Source organism: Oncorhynchus mykiss, chromosome 17 (assembly GCF_013265735.2).
Source record: "Oncorhynchus mykiss isolate Arlee chromosome 17, USDA_OmykA_1.1, whole genome shotgun sequence".
Classification (NCBI taxonomy): Eukaryota; Metazoa; Chordata; class Actinopteri; order Salmoniformes; family Salmonidae; genus Oncorhynchus; species Oncorhynchus mykiss.
The window spans coordinates 69157040-69184303 of NC_048581.1; the positions used below are offsets into that span (position 1 = coordinate 69157040).

At 42.8% G+C, this 27264-nt stretch overlaps 1 protein-coding gene across 1 annotated transcript; it reads right to left on the reverse strand.

The window, feature by feature from the left end:
* Nucleotides 1-7548: 7548 nt before the first annotated feature.
* LOC110494474 (solute carrier family 2, facilitated glucose transporter member 1) lies at nt 7549-26915 on the reverse strand. Its single transcript, XM_021569565.2, has 10 exons — nt 26474-26915; nt 19896-19991; nt 13372-13532; nt 13004-13244; nt 12708-12870; nt 12285-12472; nt 11769-11873; nt 11570-11671; nt 11216-11419; nt 7549-10328 (listed from the first exon to the last, which is right to left on the reverse strand). Exons 1-10 carry the CDS (start codon nt 26489-26491, stop codon nt 10128-10130), a joined length of 1479 nt encoding a protein of 492 aa, XP_021425240.2. The 5' UTR covers nt 26492-26915; the 3' UTR covers nt 7549-10127.
* Between the last annotated feature and the right edge of the window lie 349 nt (nt 26916-27264).

A 27264-nucleotide genomic window follows, 5' to 3' on the forward strand; every position in this document is an offset into this window, starting at 1 on the left:
ACCCTGTTTAAAGGGATGGCTTAAGATAAATGTACTGAAACTCCTATTGAATGAAAACTCCTTAAGAAAATCTGTTGGCCAGCAAGCGGGAGGGTTTTCGGCAGTTAAATTAAATGTATTCAGCGTTTGCAAGGGAACCACGCATGTAAAGCCCATAACGCACCTGCATAAGGTAAGTCTGAATACCAACTACTGAGAAGTGCGTAGGAAAGCCGTGCGTAGGAAACGTTTACATTTCCTAAGTCTGAACCGGCCCCCTAGTGAATTACTCCCATATTTATTTTTTTCACCAGGTAGGCTAGTTGAGAACAAGTTCTCATTTACAACTGCGACCTGGCCAAGATAAAGCAAAGCAGTTCGACACATACAACAACACAGAGTTACACATGGAATAAACAAACATACAGTCAATAATACAGTAGGAAAAAAGTATGTATATATACAGTGTGTGCAGATGAGGTAAGATAAGGGAGGTAAAGACAATAAAATAGGCCATAGTGGCGAGGTAATTACGATATGGCAATTAAACACTGGAGTGATAGATGCACAGAAGATGAATGTGCAAGTAGACATACTGGGGTGCAAAGGAGCAAAATAAAGAAATAAATACAGTATGGAGATGAGGTAGTTGGATGGGCTGTTTACAGATGGGCTATGTACAGGTGCAATGATCTGTGAGCTGCTCTGACAGCTGGTGCTTGAAGTTAGTGAGGGAGATAAGAGTCTCCAGCTTCAGCGATTTTTGCAGTTTGTTCTTGTCATTGGCAGCAGAGAACTGGAAGGAAAAGCGGCCAAAGGAGGAATTGGCTTTGGGGGTGACCAGTGAAATATACCTGCTGGAGCGCATGCTGCGGGTGGTTGTTGCTACGGTGACCAGTGAACTGAGATAAGGCGGGGCTTTTACCTAGCAAAGACTTAAAGATGACCTGGAGCCAGTGGGTTTGGCGACGAGTATGAAGCGAGGGCCAGCCAACGAGAGCATACAGGTCGCAGTGGTGGGTAGTATATGGAGCTTTGGTGACAAAACGGATGGCACTGTAATAGACTGCATCCAATTTGTTGAGAAGAGTGTTGGAGGCTATTTTGTAAATGACATCGCCGAAGTCGAGGATTGGTAGGAAGGTCAGTTTTACGAGGGTATGTTTGGCAGCATGAGTGAAGGATGCTGTTGCGAAATAGGAAGCCAATCTAGATTTAATTTTGGATTGTAGATGTTTAATGTCGGTCTGGAAGGAGAGTTTACAGTCTAACCAGACACCTAGGTGTTTGTAGTTGTCCACATATTCTAGGTCAGAACCGCCCAAAGAAGTGGACGGGCGGGCGGGTGCGGGCAGCAATCGGTTGAAGAGCATGCATTTAGATTTACTTGCATTTAAGAGCAGTTGGAGGCCACGGAAGGAGAGTTGTATGGCATTGAAGCTCGTCTGGAGGTTAGTTAGCACAGTGTCCAAAGAAGGGCCAGAGGTATACAGAATGGTGTTGTCTGCGTAGAGGTGGATCAGAGAATCACCAGCAGCAGGAGCGACATCATTAATGTATACAGAGAAGAGAGTCGGCCCGAGATTTGAACCCTGTGGCAGCCCAATAGAGACTGCCAGAGGTCCGGACAACAGGCCCTCCGATTTGACACACTGAACTCTATCAGAGAAGTAGTTGGTGAACCAGGCAAATCAGTCATTTGAGAAACCAAGGCTGTTGAGTCTGCCGATAAGAATGTGGTGATTGACAGAGTCGAAAGCCTTGGCCAAGTCGATGAATACGGCTGCATATTATTGTCTCTTATCGATGGCAGTTATTATATTGTTTAGGACCTTGAGCGTGGCTGAGGTGCACCCATGACCAGCTCAGAAGCCAGATTGCATAGCGGAGAAGGTACGGTGGGATTCAAAATGGTCGGTCATCTGTTTGTTAACTTGGCTTTCGAAGACCTTATAAAGGCAGGGTAGGATAGATATACTGTAGGTCTGTAGCAGTTTGGGTCTAGAATGTCTCCCCTTTGAAGAGGGGGATGACCGCGGCAGCTTTCCAATCTTTGGGGATTGAGGTTGAACAGGCTAGTAATAGGGATTGCAACAATTTCGGCAGATCATTTTAGAAAGAGAAGGTCCAGATTGTCTAGCCTGGTTGATTTGTAGGGGTCCAGATTTTGCAGCTCTTTCAGAACATCAGCTGTCTGGATTTGGGTGAAGGAGAAATGGGGAGGCTTGGGTGAGTTGCTGTGGGGGGGTGCAGGGCAATTGACCGGGGTAGGGGTAGCCAGGGGAAAGCATGGCCAGCTGTAGAAAAATGCTTATTGAAATTCTCAATTATCGTAGATGTATTGGCGGTGACAGTGTTTCCTAGCCTCAGTGCAGTGGGCAGCTGGGAGGAGATGCTCTTATTCTCCATGGACTTTACAGTGTCCCAGAACTTTGAGTTTGTGCTACAGGATGCAAATTTCTGTTTGAATAAGCTAGACTTAGCTTTCCTAACTGCTTGTGTATATTGGTTCTTAACTTCCCTGAAAAGTTCCATATCATGGGGGCTATTTGATGCTAATGCAGTACGCCACAGGATGTTTTTGTGCTGGTCAAGGGCAGTCAGGTCTGGAGAGAACCAAGGTCTATATCTGTTCCTGGTTCTAAATGTTTTGAATGGGGCATGCTTATTTAAAATGGTGGGGAAGGCACTTTTAAAGAATAACCAGGCATCCTCTGCTGATGGGATAAGTTCAATATCCTTCCAGGATACCTGAGCCCGGTAGATTAGAAAGGCGTTTGACAGTGATGAGGGGTGGTCGTTTGACCGCAGACCCATTACGGATGCAGGCAATGAGGCAGTGAATACAGCAGAGGTGTATTTGAAGGGCAAGTTGGTTAGGATGATATCTATGAGGGTGCCCGTGTTTACGGATTTGGGATTGTACCTGGTAGGTTCATTGATAATTTGTGTGAGATTGAGGGCATCAAGCTTTAGATTGTAGGATGGCCGGGGTGTTAAGCATGTTCCAGCTTAGATCACCTAGCAGCACGAGCTCTGAAGATAGATGGGGGGCAATTAATTCACCAATGGTGTCCAGGGCACAGCTGAGGGCAGAGGGTGGTCTATATCAACCATAGTACTGTAGGCTACACAGATACAAAGGTGTATCATTGGTCGACCTTGTGTTTATGTAAATACGTCCCAGCTTCAAACACCATGCTGGAAAGTGCATGAGTTTGTAGCTACAATAGAGAAACATGGCAGCTGGAATAGGCTTGCCTCCAATCTACAAATGATCTACACAGTATGTTGGGGGACATGATGCGCAGTGCTACAGATATCAAAACATCCCATGAAAAATGTAAGCCCAAGGACAATTTTCACCATCCCAAATCATGTGGAATATCTCAAGACGGGAGATACAAGGAAGATTCTCTCTCTCTCTCTGGCTGACATTACGATTTGGCAGTAAGGTGGAAATATCATACTTTCTGTAGGTGTTTCAGTGGCCTATGAAGCAAATTTGAGCCCTCTACCTTAACCTTCAGCTGTGTTACCTAGTAAGATCTCAGCTATTGATTAACAGCTAACTCCAGCTCATACAAATCTATCATCATCTCCATTACCTATGTGAGGTTATGTGGAGGATGATATTGACATAGTCCATGCAGTTATGTAGTGGACAAAAGATGATTGAGACCTATGAATACCCAAATATCAAAGGGGATATGCATTAATTGTATCTATAAATTGACCTTTACAGTACAACACACATTTTTTTTAAGTAAATAGGAATGACCCAATGTGTGATTGGGGTTGGGATGAATTTCATGTTGTACAAGGTATGAATAACAAATCCTAGCTGGAGCACTGAGAAGAGGAGGCCGTGCCAACAACCATTAGGCCTGCCTGGAAAAGGAGACAATCTATGGCAGATGCAGCCTGTTAATAGAGGTCAATTGATATTTTCCCTCTCTCTGTGAGCTGCATGCCCCTCTTCTCTCCACACACCAATCAATAACAGCATAGGCCTATCGGCATCCCATTTGCATTTAATGCCAAACGTGCCTTTGAGCTAGTTAATCTTATACATGTTAGGAAACCCTTTGTGCTTTATGTAACTGTGTGTGTGTGTGTGTGTGTGTGTGGGGGGGGGGGGGGGGTCAGCCTCAGTGTTTGAGATGGCTGACATGCGGCCATACCGTGGAGGATGGGTCTATCTCAGTGTGAGATGAGACCATGTACCCTGAGTGTACAAAACACCTGCTCTTTCTATGACATAGACTGACCGGGTGAATCCAGGTGAAAGCTAGGATCCCTTATTGATGGCACTTGTTAAATCCACTTCAGTCAGCGTAGATGATTTGAGACATATATTGTGTATATGTGCTATTCAGAGGGTGAATGGGCAAGACAAAGTATTTAAGTGCTTTTGAATGGGGTATGCTGCTTGCTTGGTGGTGCCCCTTGCTTAGTGATGTTGCAGACTCAGTTGAAGTCAGAAGTTTACATACACCTTAGCCAAATACATTTACTCAGTTTTTCACAATTCCTGACATTTAATCCCAGTAAAAATTCCCTGTTTTAGCTCAATTAGGATCACCACTTTATTTTAAGAATGTGAAATGTCAGAATAATAGTAGAGAGAATGATTTATTTCAGCTTTTATTTGTTCCATCACATTCCCAGTGGGAATTAGGATTTGGTAGCATTGCCTTTAAATTGATTAACTTGGTTCAAATGTTTTGGGTAGCCTTCCACAAGCTTCCCACAATAAGTTGGGTTGAATTTTGGTCCATTCCTCCTGACAGATCTGGTGTAACTGAGTCAGGCTTGTAGGCCTCCTTGCCCACACATGCTTTTTCAGTTCTGCCCACAGATTTTCTATTGGATTGAGGTCAGGGCTTTGTGACGGCCACTCCAATACCTTGACTTTGTTGTCCTGAAGCCATTGTGCCACAACTTTGGAAGTATGCTTAAGTCATTGTCCATTTGGAAGACCTATTTGGGACCAAGCTTTAACTTCCTGACTGATGTATTGAGATGTTGCTTCAATATATCCACATAATTTTCCATCCTCATGATGCCATCTATTTTGTGAAGTGCACCAGTCCCTCCTGCAGCAAAGCACCCCCACAACATGATGCTGCCACCCCCGTGCTTCACGGTTGGGATGGTGTTCTTCGGCTTGCAAGCCTCCCCCTTTTTCCTCCAAATATAACGATGGTCATTATGGCCAAACAGTTCTATTTTTGTTTGATCAGACCAAAGGACATTTCTCCAAAAAGTACAATCTTTGTCCCCATGTGCAGTTTGCAAACCGTAGTCTGGCTTTTTTATGGCGGTTTTGGAGCAGTGGCTTCTTCCTTGCTGAGCGGCCTTTCAGGTTATGTCGATATAGGACTCGTTTTACTGTGGATAGAGATACTTTTGTGCCTGTTTCCTCCAGCATCTTCACAAGGTCCTTTGCTGTTGTTCTGGGATTGACTTGCACTTTTCGCACCAAAGTGCGTTCATCTCTAGGAGACAGAGCGCGTCTCCTTCATGAGCGGTATGACAGCTGCGTGGTCCCATTGTAACGGGATTCTTCTGTTGAAGGAGAGGCGGACCAAAACGCAGCGTGGTTATTGTGATACATCTTTAATAAAGATGAAAATAGAACAATATACAAAAACGTCAAAAACCGAAAACAGCCCAACTGGTGTAACAAACAAAGACAGGAACAATCACCCACAAACCCCAACACCAAACAGGCTACCTAAATATGGTTCCCAATCAGAGACAATGACTAACACCTGCCTCTGATTGAGAACCATATCAGGCCAAACACAGAAACAGACAAACTAGACACACAACATAGAATGCCCACTCAGATCACACCCTGACCAAACAAAACATAGAAACATACAAAGCAAACTATGGTCAGGGTGTGAAACCCATGGTGTTTATACTTGCGTACTATTGTTTGTACAGATGAGCGTGGTACCTTCAGGCATTTGGAAATTGCTCCCAAGGATGAACCAGACTTGTGGAGGTCTACAATTTGTTTTCTGAGGTCTTGGCTGATTTATTTTTGATTTTCCCATGATGTCAAGCAAAGAGGCACTGAGTTTGAAGGTAGGCCTTGAAATACATCCACAGGTACACCTCCAATTGACTCAAATGATGTCAATTAGCCTATCAGAAGCTTCTAAAGCCATGACATAATTTTCTGGAATTTTCCAAGCTGTTTAAAGGCACAGTCAACTTAGTCTATGTAAACGTCTGACCCACTGGAATTGTGATACAGTGAATTACAAACAATTTTTGGAAAAATTACTTGTGTCATGCACACAGTAGATGTCCTAACTGACTTGCCAAAACTATAGTTTGTTAACAAGAAATTTGTAGAGTGGTTGAAAAATGAGTTTTAATGACTCCAACCTGCGTGTATGTAAACTTCTGACTTCAACTGTATATATATATACTGAGATCATGTGACAGATCATGTGACACTTAGATTGCACACAGGTGGATTTTATTGAACTAATTATGTGACTTCTGAAGGTAATTGGTTGCACCAGATCTTATTTTGGGGTGAATACATACGCACGCACGCATCAATTTTCCATTTTATATTTTTTCAATTTTTTGAAACAAGTCATTGTTTTCATTTCACTTCACCAATATGGACTATTTTGTGTATGTCCATTACATTAAATCCAAATAAAAATCTATTTAAATTACAGGTTGTAATGCAACAAAATAGGAAAAACGCCAAGGGGGATGAATACTTTGCAAAGCACTGTATCAGATAAAAAGGTGCACTGAACGTTTCAAATCCAGCATTATGAATAAACCATGAAAGAGTATGAGACTCCATGGCCATAAAGTCCCAATCGTATGGTCAGTGAATTCATCGGTTAGATAGGGGTCATTCAGAGTATACTGGCTTGTGTGGTCCCCATGAGAGAGAGAGAGAGAGAGAGAGAGAGAGAGAGAGAGACAGAGAGACAGGAAAGGGGGGGGGGGGGGGGGGGGGGGGGGGGGGCAGCAGCCCGGGGAGAGAGCTGGTCTTGGGGGGAGAGAATTTGGGTTCAATTGTCCTGGGATCAGACTATCTCTGACCTTGTGATCTTCAAAGTTTCCTTTGACGCAGGGAGAACCACCTCATCTGGCCACTTACCCAGACATACACACTCACTGATGCAAATTCACGCTCACACACACATGCGTACGCACACACGTCTACAATTTAATAGAAAGATACATTTTTGTTTCCCTGGCAACAGAATGGTGGCATTTATAAATCAGTAAGGCATCCTCTCCTACAAAGCTTATAAAATATTATACAAGGCGTATGTCTAATTTTGGATTTGATTGGTTAAAACTGCATTCCAGCCGGAGTCTATTCCACAAGTTACCACCGGCTAAATCTATGATGGTTAGATGAAATGCCTATTCACTCTGTTCCAGCTGACTGCGCAATCCACTGCCTCATCAGCCCAGCCAGGCAAATCAATTATTAGAAAAGTAGAAGGCGTTTAGAGCATCTGCAGTCATTGAGTACAATCTGAAATGAATTGTTGTGAAAATAAGACACCCAGCTAATTGACGTTTTCCTGTATGCTTGTTTTATTGAGTCAAACATCCAACCACACATCTTACAAAAGAAAATAAAACCATCAGGAGATTGACACCATGGCACACTGTTTTACAGAAGATCATTCTGTTAGAGGTTTATTTTCACCCAACATACAAACATGCGCTTTTACAAAAATTAAATGCATACTGTTTACTAAAATGTGTAGAAAATAAAAACAACACTAATAAATTAGGCATCTAATAAATAGTATATATCTTTCAATGGTTCATGTACAAAGCTGAAGTAAGATTGTGTTAATAGTTATCTCATACGATATTTCTTCAGACAGGAAATCAGACAAAATAAAGGCAGGTGTGTAGATGCACAACTACCGAAACTAGTCATATTCCTCTATAAGTAGTAACATATTTTATACATTTGGGTCCTTTACTATTTGTTGTATTTACATTATAAGTATTGTGGCCTTTTTAGACAATTATTCTTCGCAGTGATGGATTTCTACAACTCTTTTATGCATATATTCTGTGTTAATAAATGTGTTTATAAAATGCCCAAATATAATTGTCAAACTATACACACAAAGTATACTGCATTTGATTTCAGTCCGTAAGTGCATCTTTTGCTCTCCATCACAAGGTTGGAGTTCAATCAGGCATATCTAAAGGACAGTCAAGTCTTGGTGCCTACATTGATCCTGCCATTTGATGACTTAGGGAGACTTACAGTCAATGAGTTTGCGGTGTCTTAACCGACACATTGTTGGTGGAGAAGAGAAAGAGTCCCATATAATTTAAAAGACACAAACTATATATTTGCATGGATTTGAACACACAAACTCAGCATGGAATGACTACAATGGATATTGCTTGTGGAGTTCTGTTCGGGTCAAGGTGCATTACTAAAACTATTTAGACCACTTCAAAAACGTATTCAACTGGCCAGATTAGCTTATATTTGATTATAAAACATATTCTACCAACCTTATGACCTCAAATAACATAGATCTGTGAATGTAGAGATGTACTAGTTAAACAACAACAATGATATCATGTAATCCAACAGTAGCTCTTCAGTTTCTTATCAGTAACATAAGGTTCCATATTTGGTAAAAACATTTTGAGCCAAGCTCCAACTACAATTACGGAAGATTTTCAGTAACAAAACAGCCAATATTGGGATGATAAAGTGCTGCTAAAAAGAAAACTTTCCTCAAAAATGTTTTATTAGAGAATAGAAAACTTCTTACAGTGGCACAGCAGTCAAAGACAGGAGCCGCCTACATCAATAGATGCTGTTGGCTATATCAGCTGACTATACAGGATTGTCAGCTATGCGTCACAAAACTAAGTTGAACAAGGAAGCAGCAGTGCTGAACTATGCCAAAGGCATTGTGGAGTTACAATAATGAAAAGCACCCAAAAAGAAAGTCACCACTTTTCAAGGAACATGGAGCATTAGCTGGGAGTTTGACCCCGAAGGGTCTAAAAGCACTTTCAGGATGAAGCAGACCTTGGTAAGGCTGGAAGCCACATTACATTTGGTTACTGTTTGAAAGGCAGCCTCCTTTTCTGTCAAAGGCACAAGATCAGAGAACAACGTACAGTCTTGTGAACTGCTAGAAGGCTCTACTGGGAGTGTATTCCTTGTATGATTTTGGACCAGGCGTTTAAACTCAAAGTTGTGAGGGACTTCAGTTACGTTTTAGAGGTGGGGGGGTTGTAAGTCAGATTTGGGTATATTTTACATCTATATTAGTCTGCAGTGAAATGGGCTGATGTTGCTTTTCAACTGAGTATAGTTTGCTATACAAAAAAGAGTAGAAATGTCTCAAATAGTCCCATGATTTCATAGTGTAAAATTCATGCTCATGGGTATTGCTTGGGAATTAAATATAAAATGTATGCATACAGTAACTTATAACAGCTGGCTCATTTGTAACTGTGTCTTTTAACTAAGACATAAACATACAAAATTATCTTTATGATTTTATTTATTTTTCCTTAAGAAATCCATTTGTAAAAAATAATTAAAAGCCTATCCGGACAGAGATTAAAAGTGAGTTGGTAAAAACATATTTCCATGGCATGCAATTTCTTGAGGGTATTCAATGAAAATAATTGAGACCTGCATAAGAGGCAGAAGCATGGATATCAAAACCGACAAAATTAGAAAGATAACAGACAAAGGAAGAAAAATAAAGTAAAAGTAACACAGGATTTTACTGTTTTCTGATATAAAATTTGAAGTTAATTGAAAAGACCACCTTTTCCTTCTATCTACCATGCCAACCCACCCCCTTACACCCAGGTTCCTGCCCCCACCAAGTTTTTGTTGTGATGAGAAGAGAAGGAGCGCTTGAAACTTTGAGACAGAGGATCGAGCAAGAGGTGAGGGGCATCTGTTCTCTGTTTGGTGAACATACCTGAAATGTGATGGCAGCCAGTGTGTCAGTTTAGTAGTCAGTTTGCACACATCAGTGAGTGGGCTACTCTGGTCCCCTCATGTTGGGGTGGTGAAGGAGGGTTCATAGCCAGGCCTCAGCAGGGGGTGTGGGACGAGAGGAGAGGGGAGGGACAGGTGCTTAGAGCTGAGAGTCAGCCCCCAGGCTGTTGAGCTCCTCCGGTGAGTGCTTCTCTCCCCCAGTGCCAGCTGACTGGCGGAACCCGGCAGAGATCTCATCAAACGTCCGGCCCTTGGTCTCAGGCACCTTGAAGTAGGTGAAGATGAAGAAGCTGAGCAGCAGTATGGTGAATATGACAAAGACATAAGGGCCACACAACTCCTGTAGGGCGAGACGGAGAAAAGAAGGAGAGAGAACATTGAAGATCATGTTCATTAAGCAGTGGGCTCCAAACAAACACGTCTTCAAACTAACAGTTCACATACAGTATATCAAGATTAGGGTTGCAAAGAGTGGGTATATTACTGGAAACTTTCTAAGTTTACCAGTAAACTACTAGAATGTTGGTATCTTTCAAGGATTTTATGTAATCTATCACAAGACATCTAGCGGCCCTTTTGGGCACTTTAGATTTTTACAGGTGTCTGTAATTATCCCTGGCCCTTGGTGCGACCTTATCATATGTAAATATGTATGAAATAATTCAATAAGATGATTTTAAAATAAACATTAGAATGACAAAGCTGTAAAACATGATCCTAAATTATCTTCAACTTAGTGAATACCATTGATGTTTAATATGAGGGTTTCAACAAATATCCTTTATTAATTCTTAACACACTTCTATTTATTTTACTAAGTAAACATTTATTAGTTTTCAGTGTTTTGGCATCAAACTGGTGGCAGCTGTGAACAGAATAAATGTTTGGAAGAGTTGCAGAGTTAATGGAAAATAATGCCAATGTTGATTAGATGCTTTTTTCCTTAATTAGGTTATGTTCTCTTGAACCATATGGTTTATGGACAATATGGACACAGATATAACAAATTCATACTATATAGGATTTTTAAATATTTTATTATTAAAGTATAAATTACTAAATGTACGATATATTGCCATACATTTTCTGTTAATTACCAAAATTAATGAAGATTCCAGTAACTTTCGTAAAATACCAGTAGCTTTGCAACCCTAATCGAGATGAGTATGCAGACAACATCTACCATGATGAGCATCAGTGACTAACAAGGCTGTGCTCAGTGCTTACCTCTACATACTGGAAGGCCATGCCCACTATGAAGTTGGCGGTCCAGTTAGAGAAGCCAGCCACAGCGAAGGCCGAGGGCCGGGGTCCTTGGGAGAACAGCTCAGCCACGATGAACCAGGGGATGGGACCCGGGCCAATCTCAAAGAATGCCACAAAGGCAAAGATGGCCACGATGCTCACGTAGGACATCCACGGCAGCTGTTCCTGATGGAGGACAAACAGACAGCAGGGGGTTAAACTACTGGTATTCATTCAACATATTATATTTACAAGGATGTGTATCAATAAACCAAGTGTCATTCCGTATGAGAGCTGCTAGCCTTATGTGAAGTGTGCTATAGTTAGTCTACGTACCAGCAGAGCCAGAGCGACGGTCATCAGAACGGCAGCGCCTGCCATTCCTATCAGCCCCAGCAAGTGGAGAGACCTGCGTCCGGCGCGCTCCACCACAAACAACTGAGAGGAGAGAGGGTTGAGTTACACTGTCCAACCCCTAATGTGGTACACCATGTGCACCATAAATGACACATACACATCTGCCACAGTTACTCACCGACACCACAGTGAAGGCCGTGTTGACCACACCGGCACCAATTGTAGCATAAACAGGCTGAGCAACTCCGGCCTTCTCAAAGATACGGGTAGAGTAGTAGAAAACCTGCAGGACACCAACAGCACAGTTTAGAATTGCAAAATAGGTAGTATACTGTATGTCAGGGATCATCAACTAGATTCAGCCGAGGGCCATTTCTTCTTGAGCAGATGGTCGGTGGGCTGGAACAAAATTACAAATCATTTGTAGACTACAAATTGACTGCAACAAGACCAAACAGATATAATATTTGACAAAAACATAATCACTTCAAACCAGTTGTATACGATCACGTGTCTCTCTATTATTCGCGGGAATACTTGGGAACAAACTTGGAGCTGATTTCCTGGTGTTATTGTAGTCTTCTATGTTGAACAGTAACAAATAAAAAACCTGGGGGGCTAAATAAAACCACCAAATCAGGGGAACCCTGCTGTATGTGTTTGGGGTGAGAAGTGTGTATGAGAGGTGACTCACAGCGTTGATGCCAGACAGCTGCTGGGAGAGCTGAAGCATGATAGCGATGAAGATGGGCTGGCGGTAGAGTGGCGAACGGAACAGCTCTAGGATGGTCACCTTCTTCTCCCTCATCATCTGCCTGGCCTCCTCCTTCATCTCCTGCATGTCTGCACTCACGTCTGTGGTCCCACGCAGCTTCTTCAGGACTGACAGAAACAGAGCGAGAATGGAGGTTACATTACAGTCTGCTAGGGCTGGGTCACTCCATACCAGATCAATTCAGGCAATTCGAGGGATAAATTTAAATTAAACACATTTATTGAAACATGGCCCTTATTTTAGATAATTTTCAACTCATTCAAACTGACAGAACTGACATTGGCTGAACTGATGACATCAAGTGTATGAATGTGTGTTTGTGTATAAATGTACTCTGCTCACCAGTCTTGGCCTTGTTCTCCTCGTTACGGTTGATGAGGAGGAAGCGGGGGCTCTCGGGGCAGAAGGGCAGCAGTGCACACTGCACTAGGGCTGGGATGAAAGTGAAGCCCAGCAGGAAGGGCCACAGAGATGCGTTCCCCATTAAGGCCTCCATGCCAAACACCTGAACCACAACACATAGTTAGACCACCATCAGAATATCATATAGAACAGCTCTCAAAGAGATTCCTTTGGAAAAGCATACAACTCATCCATTATTCACCATCCGAAATATCCCTGTGCCCATTGGCACTGACCTGTGCCATCAGGATGCCTGTGACGATGCCTAGCTGGTGGAGGGTGCCCAGGGCTCCTCGGAGGGCAGTGGGGGCCACCTCACCCACGTACATCGGCACAAAGCCAGTGGAGAGGCCGGAGTAGAGGCCCACCACGAAGCGCCCGATGATCAGCATCTCCCAGGAGCCACCCATCTTAGAGAAGCCCATGAGAGCAGCGGAGACAAAGGCCAGCACGTTGGCCATGAGCATGGAGTTCCTCCTGTAGACACCACAGAAATAGTCATGTCAATTATAGTCCACTTACTTACAGACATTTACATATCACACATGTAATATCATCTCACATAACACAGTTGTAAATAAACATTGTGAAGTGTCGTATTTACCTGCCAAAGCGGTTAACGAACAGGCCCACGGAGAAGGAGCCGAAGATGCCGCCGACAGAGAAGATGGCGACGGAGATGGACCACAGGGTGGTGAGGGAGGTCTTGGTGATGGGCTCCTGGTACCGGTGTGACCATGTTTCGTTGAGGAACCTCTCAATAACCTAGCAGAGCAGGAGAGAAAACAACACAAGCTCACAACACTGCCATAGACAGAAATCCCAGTCAAATGTACCATAGACATACAGTAATGTAAGAGACAGTAAAAAAAGGTGTTTCCTTGTCCTCATTGCCATTGGCCAGGTGGCTGCTGTTTGATGTATGGCCAGTAGATGGAGGTAGAGGATTGTATTTCAGGTTTTCCAGCAACAAGGTCGTTTGTAGGAGAGCGAGGTTTCAGGTTTCAGCCCCTTCCCCACAGTGACTCAGTGTTGATAAACATACATATGTCTGATCAGCTTGTGCTGGAAGTTAAGTGGTACAGGCTGGGAGGAATGTCCCCCTCCCCCCATGTCTCTGCCGTGGCACACTGACAACTGTCATATGTCTAGGACTCCCTCTACCTCTATCTAGCACTTCTAGTACTCAGCACTGAGCCCTGCCCCCTCCTGTCCTCCTCTCCCAAATATCACTGCTGGCTCCTGTCATGTGCTTTACTGATAGATTATACAATATACCCTTTACCAATACTTATATAATGCTGAGTGATTGATATAGAACTGTTAATGTATTTTATAGGGCAGGAGAGGTAAGCTGGGTATGCTCTTCAAGATATGGTATAGCCCAACACTGTCAATATAGTTCCATAAAATAAACATTCTTACAGATAGAGAATGGCAAGTCTACCTTATTATTATTTCTTATTCTTGATTTCTCTGAATAGGCTTGTGTCTGACTCAAAACCTAGCACGCACCTGGCCACAATGAAAAAAGCTGTCCATTCATGACCGGTGACCCTGTACTGATTAAAGCATTACTGTCTCTGTGGACTCCTGGCCTGGCAATGCGGAGGCATTCAGGTCTGTCTGTCTATGCTACAAGGGGCCCAATTTGGAGCCGGCAGGCAGGGTGGAGAAGCAAACCAGGGCACTTGAGAGACACCTAATCTAATCAGTGCTACAGTCTTTAGAGCGGAAGGGCTGCATCACATCGGAGAGAGAGATGGAGATTTGGGCTGGGGGTTATTAAGGGTCTCCATATACACGGAGTGTACAAAACATTAGGAACACCTGCTCTTTCCATGACATAGACTAAACAGGTGAATCCAAGTGAAAGCTATGATCCCTTATTCAGTCAGTCTAGATCAGTGGTCACCAACCTTTTCTGAGTCAAGATCACTTTCGCAGTCAAAAAGCAAGCTGAGATCTACTGCTCAGATTTTTTTTTTTTTATACATTAACCTCACACAAACAGTTTTGTAGGAATGATGTTTGGGAAGTAGGCCTAACACATTATCACAGCATATTGGCTATATCATTGGCCTGCCAATATTATTAATCAGACCATATCATATTTTAAAACTCAAGCTTTGATAACAAAATAGATCAGTTGGTTTAGCACTTGTGAGGCACTGTGGAGCATGAATTGAAATAATTCGCTTTTTTATTTTACTGGACTGATGGTCAACGAGGTCAAATTACGACATCAGGGATCTTCAGGTCGAAAAGTCAGAGCTCTAGAAAGATGCCCGAGTTTCCAACTGACTTGGAATTCCGAGTTGGATGACCGTTCAAAACTATTTTTCCCAACCACCTCTCACGGTCCCTGCTCTCTCATTCCTTTCTTCTATTGAGACTGACCAGAGAGAGGGGACACCGTCTTCCATCTGATCGCGAAACTCGAGTCGCACCGCATCTGCCTCATGCACAAATTCATGCTGTTCCTATGACCAGAGAAAGTTAAATATTCCTTCAAATTAAAATTGACACGACAAGCTGCTAATAATAATAAAACGCAGGGCTATCAATACTTGGCTACTCATTCATTGCAGCTGCAGCCCGAGCGGAAGTACGGAGAAGCGCGTTTTGTAATAGTGTAGAATAGTGACATCAGCTGTCAGAGCAGCTTACTGATCATTGCACCTGTACACAGCCCATCTATAAATAGCCCACCCAACTACCTCATCCCCATATTGTTTTTTTTTCTTTTTCTCCTTTGCACTCCAGTATCTCTACTTGCATCATCTTCTGCACATCTATTACCCCAGTGTTAATGCTAAATTGTAATTATTTCACCACTATGGCCTATTTGTTGCCTTACCTCCCTAATCTTACTACATTTGCACACACTGTATATAGATTTTTATATTGTGTTATTGACTGTATGTTTGTTTATCCCATGTGTAACTCTGTGTTGTTGTTTGTGTCGCACTGCTTTGCTTTATCTTGGCCAGGTCGCAGTTGTAAATGAGAACTTGTTCTCAACTGGCCTACCTGGTTAAATAAAAGGTCAAATAAAAAAACAGTGACAGTGCTGAATATAAACTTAAACATGAACTCACTCATAAAAACAGCATCTCTTTGCCGTATTCGTTGACAGTCTCTCTGTGGTCATGGTTTTAAAAATGATTAAATCTAAAGTAGGCTAGCAGCCTATTAAACTTGGCTGTGGCCAGGGTCATGGAAGCTCTGTAGCCACGGTGATTTGAGCTATCCGATTGGGCAGTGCAGTAGGTGCACTCGATTTAGTAACAGATTTGCCAGTCCGCCGGGTAGTCGGAGTTTGTCTCATGGGAACACTTTGCTTACCCAGTGCGGCAACAGCTCAACATGACTTTAAAAAAGGAGTGCAAGCCTTTATTGTTCGTTGGCTTTTCTACAGAAATATTTGGTGATCGACTAGGAATGCCTTGAAGATCGACAATTGGCGACCACTGGTCTAGATGAAGAGGAGGCAGGTTAAAGAAGGATTTTTAAGCCTTAAGACACTTGAAACATGGATTGTGTATGTGTGCCATTCAGAGGGTAAATGGGCAAGACAAAATATTTAAGGGCCTTTGAAAAGTGTATGGTAGCAGTGTGTCTAGAACTGCAACGCTGCTGGGTTGTTCACGCTCAACAGTTTCCCGTGTGTACCAAGAATGGTCCACCACCCAAAGGACATTCAGCCAACTTGACACAACTGTGGGAAGCATTGGAGTCAACACTTTTGACACCTTGTAGAGTCCATGCCCTGACGAATTGAGGCTGTTCTGAGGGCAAAAGGGGGTGCAACTCAATATTAGGAAGGTGTTCCTAATGTTTTATACACTCAGTAATTAGTCATGCTGTATCATATTTATCATGGATCTCAAATCAAATGAAAGTTTATTGGTCATGTGCACAGGATACAGGGTGTAAATGGTACAGTGAAATGTTCTGGGTGTGTCTCTATGTTCAGCAATACTACTATTTCTGTGAATACTTCCCTGCACTCTGTATGTTGATTCTAAACAGCTGTGGCATTGTGTGGTATTACTGAGCATGTGTCAGTGTGCTTATGTGTGTGTATATACGTAACTGGGACCTCAGCTGAGACTGAGGAGGGGAAAGGAGGGCAGGTTTACACTGGCCCAGTGTCTGAATGACAGCAAACCTCTACATATCCATGTCCTCTACATGTATGTTTGTTTTACTCCATGTGTTGTTGTATGTGTCGAACTGCTTTGCTTTATCTTGGCCAGGTCGCAATTGTAAATGAGAACTTGTTCTCAACTTGCCTACCTGGTTAAATAAAGGTGAAATAAAAATCTAATAAATAAAAATATCCACTCCCTTCTCACTACTGCCCCCCTTGACCACTCTTACAGGAGGGCACCCCACCTCTACACCTCAGCTAGGCTTATACTTAGAACTAGATCATCTGGTCCTACAATCACATTTGAATTATTCACCGCTGGGGGGTTTAACCAATCAGAATGTCTACCGGTCTGTAATAAACAGGTATCAAAGTATTATTTTCTTCCCTATTGTGTACAGATGTAGGATCTTAATTTGATCACTCTTTTGTTGCTGAGAATTTTCCTGAACATCAGGAATTGCACACTTTTTTAAAATTTTGAGTTTTAAAAAGGCTTCTAAAGTTTGTCTTTGTCACCTTGAAATTTCAGACTTGATTTGCCTTAACAAAAAATATATAAATTCCTACAAAAATGTCCATTATAATCCACATAATAATTCACATTTCCTGTTACTGTAGGATTATTTTTCTGCTGTAGCAAACTTGGCTCAAATTAAGATCCTACATCTGTAGCCTACTATTCTATTCACAAAACAGTGCTGGCTCCCAAACATCAATTGAAGCACTTGGTAGGTATGACAGGTAGGTACTGACAACCAAATGAGTGTGTGTGATGGAGCAATAAGTGGTCTCCTGAGAAAGGAACATCAGGACAGGAGACAGCTGGGACTGTAGATCACACAGAGCCCCTCATATATCAAAAGTAATGGAGAGGGCAGGTGTCCCATGTATTCAGGCAACAAAGCACCTGGAACTATGAGCCCAGCTGCCAAAAGGCTTGTTCAGACAAAGACCAATACTGTGTGGATTAGCCCTTTCACCTAAATAACAAATAACACTGAAGCATGCATGAGAGCACCAGCTGTACCGGAAGACTGTGTGATCACGCTCTCCGCAGCTGATGTAAGATCTTTAGACAGGTCAACATTCACAAGGCCGCAGATGGATTACCAGGACGTGTGCTGCGAGCATGCGCTGACCAACTAGCAAGTGTCTTCACTGACATTCTCAACCTCTCCCTGTCCGAGTCTGTAATACCAACATGTTTTAAGCAGACCACCATAGTGCCTGTGCCAAAGAACAGTAAGGTAACCTGCCTAAATGACTACCGACCCGTAGCACTCACGTCTGTAGCCAGGAAGTGCTTTGAAAGGCTGGTCATGGCTCACATCAACACCATTATCCCAGAAACCCTAGACCCACTCCAATTTGCATAATGCCCGAACAGATCCACAGACGATGGAATTTCTTTTGCACTCCACACTGCCTTTTTCCAACACAGGGGCCCCTCAGGGGTGCATGTTCAGCCCCCTCCTGTACCTCCTGTTCACTCATGACTGCACAGCCAGGCACGACTCCAACACCATCATTCAATTTGCAGATGATACAACAGTGGTAGGCCTGATCACCGACAACAACAAGACAGCCTATAGGGAGGAGGTCAGAGACCTGGCCGTGTGGTGCCAGGACAACAACCTCTCCCTCAGCGTGATCAAGACAAAGGAGATGATTGTGGACTACAGGAAAAAGAGGACCGAGCACGCCCCCATCTCATCGACGGGGCTGCAGTGGAGCAGGTTGAGAGCTTCAAGTTCCTTGGTGTCCACATCCCCAACAAACTAACATGGTCCAAGCACACCATGACAGTTGTGAAGCGGGCACAACAAAATCTATTCCCCCTCAAGAGACTGAAAAGATTTGGCATGGGTCCTCAGATCCTCAAAAGGTTCTACAGCTGCACCATCGAGAGCATTGGTTGCATCACTGCCTGGTATGGCAACTGCTCGGCCTCTGACCGCAAGGCACTACAGAGGGTAGTGAAAACGGCCCTGTACATCACTAAGGCCAAGCTTTCTGTCATCCAGGACCTCTATACCAGGCAGTGTCAGAGGAAGCCCCCCCCCCCCCCCCCCCCCCCCCCCCCCCCCCCCCCCACCACCACCACTCTCTGTTGTCATCTACGCATAGTAACTTTAATTAACTCTATCTACATGTACATATTACCTCAACTAACCGGTGCCCCCGCACATTGACTCTGTACCAGCACCCACCTGTAGATATTGTTATTTTTTACTGCTGCTCTTTAATTACTTGTTACTTTTATCTCTTATTCTTATCCGTATTTTTTGAAACTGCACTGTCGGTTAGGGGCTGGTAAGTAAGCATTTCACTGCAAGGTCTACTACACCTGTTGTATTCGGCGCATGTGACTAATCAAATTGTATTTTATTTGAAACTGAAAGATTATTATGACCCACAAGACCTAATATCCCCTGGATATTGTGAGCTTTCAGTAAACAAAACCATTTTGTAGATTTAGCAGCTACAGTACAAAACTGTTCACGGGATCCAATTTAACGAGAAATGTGAAGGAGTAGGGTCAAAGAAACACATTTTGTTTAAGTAAATGGAAAATAACTTATTTCCATTTTTGGAGACACGTCTCACTGAGAGCTCCTAAATGATGTTCCCTTTAGCGGAGTGAGTAGCGCTCTCCTGGCTGTCACCTCACTTACAATCTGAGCCCCTTCGGGGCATGAAAACAGTGCTTTGCACATCACAGAGGCCCTTTAATGGAGAGTGCCTTGGACGAGATACTTGAGATATTATTAGCTCCCCTTTTTTCACGTGTTGCAGGGAACATCTTGACTGGCCAAGGCAGACACAGCGGCAGTCTCATCTGGGAAAAGGTGTTGGGGAAGATTCGAGCACGGTGTCACTTGGATAAATATAGATAAGCCTTTCCCATCCAATTCCCATAAGACACATCAGCCCCACCTCCCCACCCAATCTCGTTCCCGTGGACTCACCTTCTGAGGGGCGTTGATGACACCCGTGTTGTAACCAAACTGCAGCGAGCCAATCACTGCTGTTCCCACCGTCAGCATCAACTGGAAGGTCACTTGCTGCATATAGACAGGAGAGAAAGTCTGTTAGAAATCCCCTCTCTCCAAATGTCTGTACTGTATCAGAGCATGAAAAGAGCAGCTTGGAGGTACTTGGAGTTGATAGACTTATTGTCTTAAGAATACAAATCTCTAGGCTAAGCTATCCTGTTGCTGCCATTCCATATAGCCTAGGCCTAGGCTAGACAGGCCTTAAGGCATATTTTGGTGAGAACCTCCTTGGCACACTGTACTGTAAAGGTTAATCAATTTAGTTGTACAATATCCATTGACTTTATCTTGTTCAACTCGTTTGACAAGTAACCACTATCAACACCCTGAAGACGGCATACAAAACATATTGATTGTCCCGTCATGACTCATGTCATTTGTGTGGATCTCCTGTGTTGTTGATTAACTACAAACCAATCTAAGGATTTTGGGCCTGGTAATGCTTTAGTTTCTACATTTTTTTTTTCCTCTCCCGAAATGTAAAAGAACTTGCCTAACTTGAGCTGCAGTTTCTATAGAACGGGCTAGTGTCCTACATTGCGCAATAGGTGATTGTACTGCCCCAAATGTGTGTGGTAGTGACATAACTTGCAAGAAGGCAACCTAGCCTCAGGCCAAGCACAGAGAATGGGGAATTCATCCTAAATCTGTCCACCTCAGGTGGTTGATTGTAGGCCTAAATATTTGTGCATTAGGACCACGTGTCCACACCCAGCCCTCTCAGGAGAGGGGGGATCTAGCCTCAGTCATTGTCTGTGTTCCTGTTATTTCTAAAATGGTTTGATTGGCATAATCCCAGTGGAGCCACAAGGAAGGCAGATATTTTCCTCTTGCCATCAAGTTAACACACTAGGCGAGCCATTATGCAGTGTGTCTGTGGCGTATTGTCTGTATTGTAGGCATATTGGGATTTCGTTTTTTGTTGGTTACAATTGTGTGGAGAAGAGGTATGTGGGCTACTGGTACTGGGCGTTTTCCTCTGTTTAGGAGTTGTCTGTATCTGTGGTGATGTTTTGATAGTGACATGGCTGTTCTGACATAAGATTTAGCCTTAATGCTTTACACCAGTTGCTATGGAAGCTGAGATCCTCTTTCGTACTCATGTTGTGACTGATTCTAATCTTAAAGCCAGTGTAGTTATGACAAGGTCCTAAATGTCTGTAAAATGTGAGGGAAAATGAACCATCCCAAAATGCATTTCTGCAAGGGTAAATATACAGTAGGCTCTGACACATTGTCACAAAAAGCACTCAACTAGATAAACTTGCATGATAGCCTATATGTGCTTCCTATTCATGAGATAAACTAGGCCCCCCAGGAAGATCAAATCAAATCAAAGTTTATTTGTCACGTGCGCTGAATACAACCTTACAGTGAAATGCTTACTTACAGGCTCTAACCAATAGTCCACCCCAAAAAGGCTATATACAGACACCTGTTAGTCAGGCTTATAGAGGTAGTATGTACATGTAGGTATCGTTAAAGTGACTGTGCATATATGATGAACAGAGAGTAGCAGAAGCGTAAAAGACTATCTACATTTTAGTACTTCAGCAGACGCTCTTATGCAGAGCAACTTAAGTTAGGCTCCCGAGTGGCGCACTGCATCTCAGTGCTAGAAGTGTCATTACAGACCCTGGTTTGATCGCAGTATCACAACCGGCCGTGATCGGGAGTCCCATAAGGTGGCTCACAATTGGCCCAGCGTCGTCCAGGTTGGGGGAGGGTTTGGCTGGGGTAGGCCGTCATTGTAAAAAATGAATTTGTTCTTAACTGACTTGCCAGGTTAAATAAAATAGTGAGCATACATTTTCATACTTTTTTCATACTGGTCCCTCGTGGGAATCAAACCCACAACACTGCAAGAGCCATGCTCTACTGTACCAACTGAGTTACACAGCCATATCTGACATGGGATTATCTGACAGGGAAATTGTATTTATTTAAGGATCCTCTTTTTTAAAAATGCTGCTTTAAAGGGCACTAATGAACTAGGCCTACCTCACCTAAAATATCTGTTGAGAACAAGTGCTCAAGGCTATTCTAAACAAAAGGGAAGGCATTCCATTTCTGTTCATTCTGAGATTCTTGAAGAGGGTGGGAGCTACAAAGTGGGCTGTGTTTGGAAACACTCACTACACAGTAAGCTTAGTATAGCTCAGTAATAGAGACCTAAACAAGGGCAGGTCTGAAAGTGAGGTGGGGTAAGTGTAAGTCTGAAAAAGTAGCAGCTTAACCAATAAAGTTCCACACAAGCAATGAGTCGCAGGGGTTCAACAACTCCATGGCTGGGTTGTTATAACCAGCCCTAGCACAGGATGTAAACACACGCCATCAGGGTAGATCTTGTGTTGTATGGTTTGCTATCAGAAAACGATGAAGTCACGCCCTCCAGCTCTGAGATGGTTATCACAGCCTTAAAGACTACACTGGCCCTTTAAACAAACACCATTGTTATAAAACAGCTGCTGCCACCAGCCAAGTTTACATTCCTCCCAAAGATAAACTTCCATGCAAATCAATCTCCTCCTTCTCAGGAGTGAGTCTGTAAATTTTAGCCCAGTCACAGTGAGTGGGCTGTAGTATTGGTGACGGTTGCTTTAGGCCTAGTTAGCGCAAAGGGGCTTATTTCTCACTATTTAAATTAGTACTAACACAAAAAGATAAATGTCTCAAATGTAGCCTATAATTTTAGTCACATCTACCTCGGATCAATAAAAATGTAATATTCAGATGTAAAATGGAACAAAAAAACAACAACAATCTCTCTCCAAATATATGATTATAGTGAATTTTTACGTTTCAGACCTGCCTCATCTAGCTAAATGCATTAACAGTAAAATCTCTTTACATTGATGTATGAGATAGTCTGGGCTTGAGCAAACATCTAATGTGATCATAAGGCCTGTTCCTTGAGCAACAGTTTACTCAACACAGTTCATGGGTTATATTGGAGGCCGTTAGGTCAATTAAAATCGACTTTATGTGATCAACAAGCAGTCCAACAAGGAAACATGGTATACTGCCCTGACGAATGACGATGGTGAGCAGGGATGGGCCAGAGTTGTATAACAGAGGTATGTGGAATTGTGAGAGTCAATTCCAAGTAGGTACAATGTAAGACGGAACCCTTTTTCACATCATATCAGCACTTTGTCAGGTGACCAAAGCCTTAAAACTGACCTCACTGGTTTTGGGAGGATGTCTGATGAAACATAATTACTTCCTGCTGTGAAATGTTTACAGCCACATCTTCCCTGTAAGTGACACCTATAGTATAATGCATTAGTCATCCAGTTCCAGTGTACTGTATAACCTTTCTCTAGTCCCCCTCTTCAAACACCTCAGCCTCTGCTAAAAGTACCGCTGGGAAACACTGTATCATATTGATTAGCAAGGCCATGCTACAGTGACAGTCTGTAAGTGACAACAGTACATATAGATGTAATGTGAATCACCCTCAGGTGCTGTAAGGTTAAGGGCCTTCTCTAATCTAAACATCTGAGGTTTACGATAGGCCTAGTTCTGTTCAGAAAGCAGAAGCCATGGCTGGCTGTGCCACAGCTCCCAGTTCCCCACATACTCACCTCGCCTATGGCTCTCAATGATGGCTATGCCGCCAGCCTCACGTCCCTGCAAACGTCACCTCCTTGACAGCCTCGGGTTTCACAGGGGAACCTAATATCACTCCCTCATCCTCCTCCCTAACCTGACTCACAGCACAGGACAGCACAGAGCCCCTCCTGTGTATCCTGACTGCCTCCCTTAGTCATTCACTGAGTGAAGAGTTCACAGGAACAAGTCTATGGTCCATAACATGGTCTAAAACAAAGAGGTCAATGGATCGACTGCAGTTGAAAATTAGGGGGATGGCAAAAACTGGCACATTTACAGTAATGTGGATGAATTAATATGCACTGTACCTGTCAAACTAAATGTAATAAAGTAAAGACTGTCAGATACAAACAAAACGTTTCCATACATGTGTATTTCTGATCCGTCGAATTTCCCACTGATATCTGGTGCAAGTGTTTGTTCAAACCTGACACAATCTCAGATACAGTATAGCTTTATGGAGAACAAGCGAATGAGCCTGTACAGTACACTACAGCTTTACAGATTTAACCAAACTATCCTTCACATGAAAAGCGATTAGCAGAGGTCAGTACAGTGTGCACAATGCCTTCCACTTTTTCTGAGGAAATGAATTAGGCCCTACGTTTCTGCCTGTTTCAATTACAGCATTCACAGATCTCTTAATCCCATCTTTTATATAAAAAGTATTTAGGCCTCATTAGAACACACTGACACTTATATTGAAAGGGCATACTGAAGGGGCAGTCATGCAGAGGGAAATAAAGTGAGTGGAGGAAGCCAGTGGATTGAGTGGAATTAAGTTTTTAGAAGGAAGGAACTGAATGCCGGCTTTGGGTTTAATCAAAAGCCAGAACTGTCCACTCAGTTAAAAATCTAATTTCTTCTTAGAGTTATTCCACCCACCACAGACCAGGTCAACTGTACGCTTGCCCCAATTACCTTGTTTCTTACCCAAGAGAAAAAGAGGCTTCCACTGAACTAAAACAAAGCATTTTGTTCAGTCGAGCTTTAAAGGGACTTACAACTTGTGCCCAAACTGCCCATAAATCGGAAGGCTTTGTGTCAGAGGGAAATGCTTGTTATCCAGTCTATAATAGGACCTAAGAGGTTAGAAAGTATTTTGTTTTGGAGAGAGGTTGGGAGAAGTTATTTAGCAACGGTGCTGGTCCCAGATTTGTGACAACATAGTCTTAACCGGTATATTTTCGACCTAGCTTTTACTTTTTGCTTTTACTTCCTGCTTTTCTACCATGGTTACACTCACGATGGCCACCAGCCAACTCATTATGCCATCATTGATTTGAATGAGGATTCCTGTTCTTCTATTCAAATATTTTTTTTATGGCAGCACATGTAGTCAGGAGTGGAGGAAAGGAGAAAATGTGCTATTTGAATGGTTATTACGGAGACCACGGTCATTTGGTTGGCCAAATACAGTCATCCAAAATTCCATGAACGTCACAGCCATATGTAAAATGCAATACAATGATTTCCTTGGAAAGCTCTAGACTGGCAATGAGGACATTTATCCTAGAGCCAAAACGTAGCCTGCTTTACCTTGCAGACATACAGTATGAACCAGAATATAATTGACAAATGCTTATTACAATGTTATGCACACAGGACTGAACCATGGCTGGGGACAGCTCATTGGTATTTTGGCTTTTGACATATAGCCAGATACCCGCCACACCCTATGTCACCAACCCCTGGTTCTACCCACACGCTGACTGCCCCCTCCCTGTCCAGCTGTGCTGCACACACTCAGGGATCATAAGCACAAGCCAGAGTGCGATGCCCAACCACGAGATGCTGATTATAAACCAGTAGACATGCTCAGTGCGGTGTTAGCCTGGACACATGCTCAAAGCTCAAGCTGTCTGACAAAAGCTAAACACTGGCCTAATGGGAATGAATGGAAAGGGGTAATTTTAATTGTGTTCCAGCTGAGCGCCAGGAAATCAAACGTCTATGCCTAACCATAAAAGGGGTTACAGACAAATAACAATAAACATGTTTACCATTTCAACCAGAAGTAAACTCTAAGTGAGGGCTGGGGGAAGTGACTTTAAAGTTGTCAGGGGGGTAGCTAACCACACAGCATCAGCAGTCAGTGGTAAGTCAGCCATATCAGAGACCAGATGAGTCACGTCTCACTCTCTTCCTTTTACTATTGTAAAACAACAATAAGCAAATGTTACATCAAATGCAATGTGAAAATGAACAAAAATGATGTGAAGACCTCATATGCTGTGATAAAACAGATAATATTTAATCATCTTTAGACTTTAATGTGCTGCATTCCTGTGAGTAATGCCATCATGCTCTTCATTGAGCTAATTTTAATCCCACTACTTTATAAATGGATTACTACACCAGATACAGTCATGTTGTCAACAGAGGGGATAGGGTTTACAATTGGCCAAGACGCAGGTAGTTTGTAATGTATGGAGGGGGATTATGAATAGCCAATTAGCGGCCATGAACGTAGTAGGTCTACCCCACGACCTGACTTGCGATCGCGCGTGTGCTGCATTTTCCCCAGCAGCCGCATATCCGACTGCGTCCAAAGACGATGGTGAGCAGCACAGCACACACGTTTTACGTTTCAATTGAATAAAACAATTACATGATGGGCTAGCTAGTGTAACTTCTTTAAAAAATACTTAGTATTCGGAATCCATTGACATTAACACAGCTAGGCAGTTTGAGAGTCTCAAGCTAACCTAATCAGTTTTCAATATTACTGGGAAGCTAGCTTCCCTCTATCTCTCTTAGCCTCTCTCTATCTCTCTCTTTCTCTCAGAGAGACACAAACACATACACAGTTTTGTATATTGGTTTCTACGAATACTGCCAACTAGTCGTTAGCCTCACTCATACAATTAGCCTACCTTGCTGCCTGAATCCATTGCCGCAGTATGGCTTGTCGATATTATTGCTGGCAATCTTGAAATGTCGAGAATATAGTTTGGGTAACTTCCGCGGCAATTTTTTTTACTCAGACGAGGTGTCTCATTTTTAAGATGATAATGATACAATATGTCATAAACAATAGTATCTTCTTTGTTCTTCTTCTTTATTTTCAGCGTAATTATTTGATTCCAAATTATCCTCAGTTTATCGTGTTTATTCCACTAGTGTAATTTCTGTCATGAGCTCAAAACTTCAGATTCATCATGCCTCAAAGTTTTCTTGGGTTGTTGAAGTAGTTCGTTCTTCGAGTACAGACTGTCTACTCTTTGGGGAAATAAACCGGTGAATATATTTCCTACAGCCCGTCTAGAGTGATTGGCTGACGCAAGAGTTTAGTTCGGCCTCAATGTGAGTTGAGTTCAGCCTCAATTTGTAAGGAGGAGGCCCGTTTCTATCTCTGAGCTTCTATTGGTTTATACTTGCACCCCTATGACGACGTTAAGACATGTAACTCTGAAAAGTGTCACTTCGTTTTGTTGAAGTACTAGGTCGGATAGTTATGTGTTAAGCACATCGTCCTCGATGTATTTAATTGAAATGATACATTTTGATTACAATTTGGTGGAGGCGTGAGCAAAGTATTATATTGTAATAACATGGTTATATAGCCTACTGATCAGACGCTTGCAGCAGGGGGCGCTAATGTACTCACCATTGCTAATAGTTTGAGGTCATGGCAGGAAATGACACTGGCATGCACCACCTTTTC

What these genes read in the sequence shown, in the direction of transcription:
- LOC110494474 (XM_021569565.2), bottom strand. An exon ending in TTCGTTAACCGCTTTGGCAG is followed by an intron (nt 13,245 to 13,371) that starts GTAAATACGACA and finishes TGGTGTCTACAG; the next exon opens with GAGGAACTCCATGCTCATGG. An exon ending in CAGGCATCCTGATGGCACAG is followed by an intron (nt 12,871 to 13,003) that starts GTCAGTGCCAAT and finishes GTTGTGGTTCAG; the next exon opens with GTGTTTGGCATGGAGGCCTT.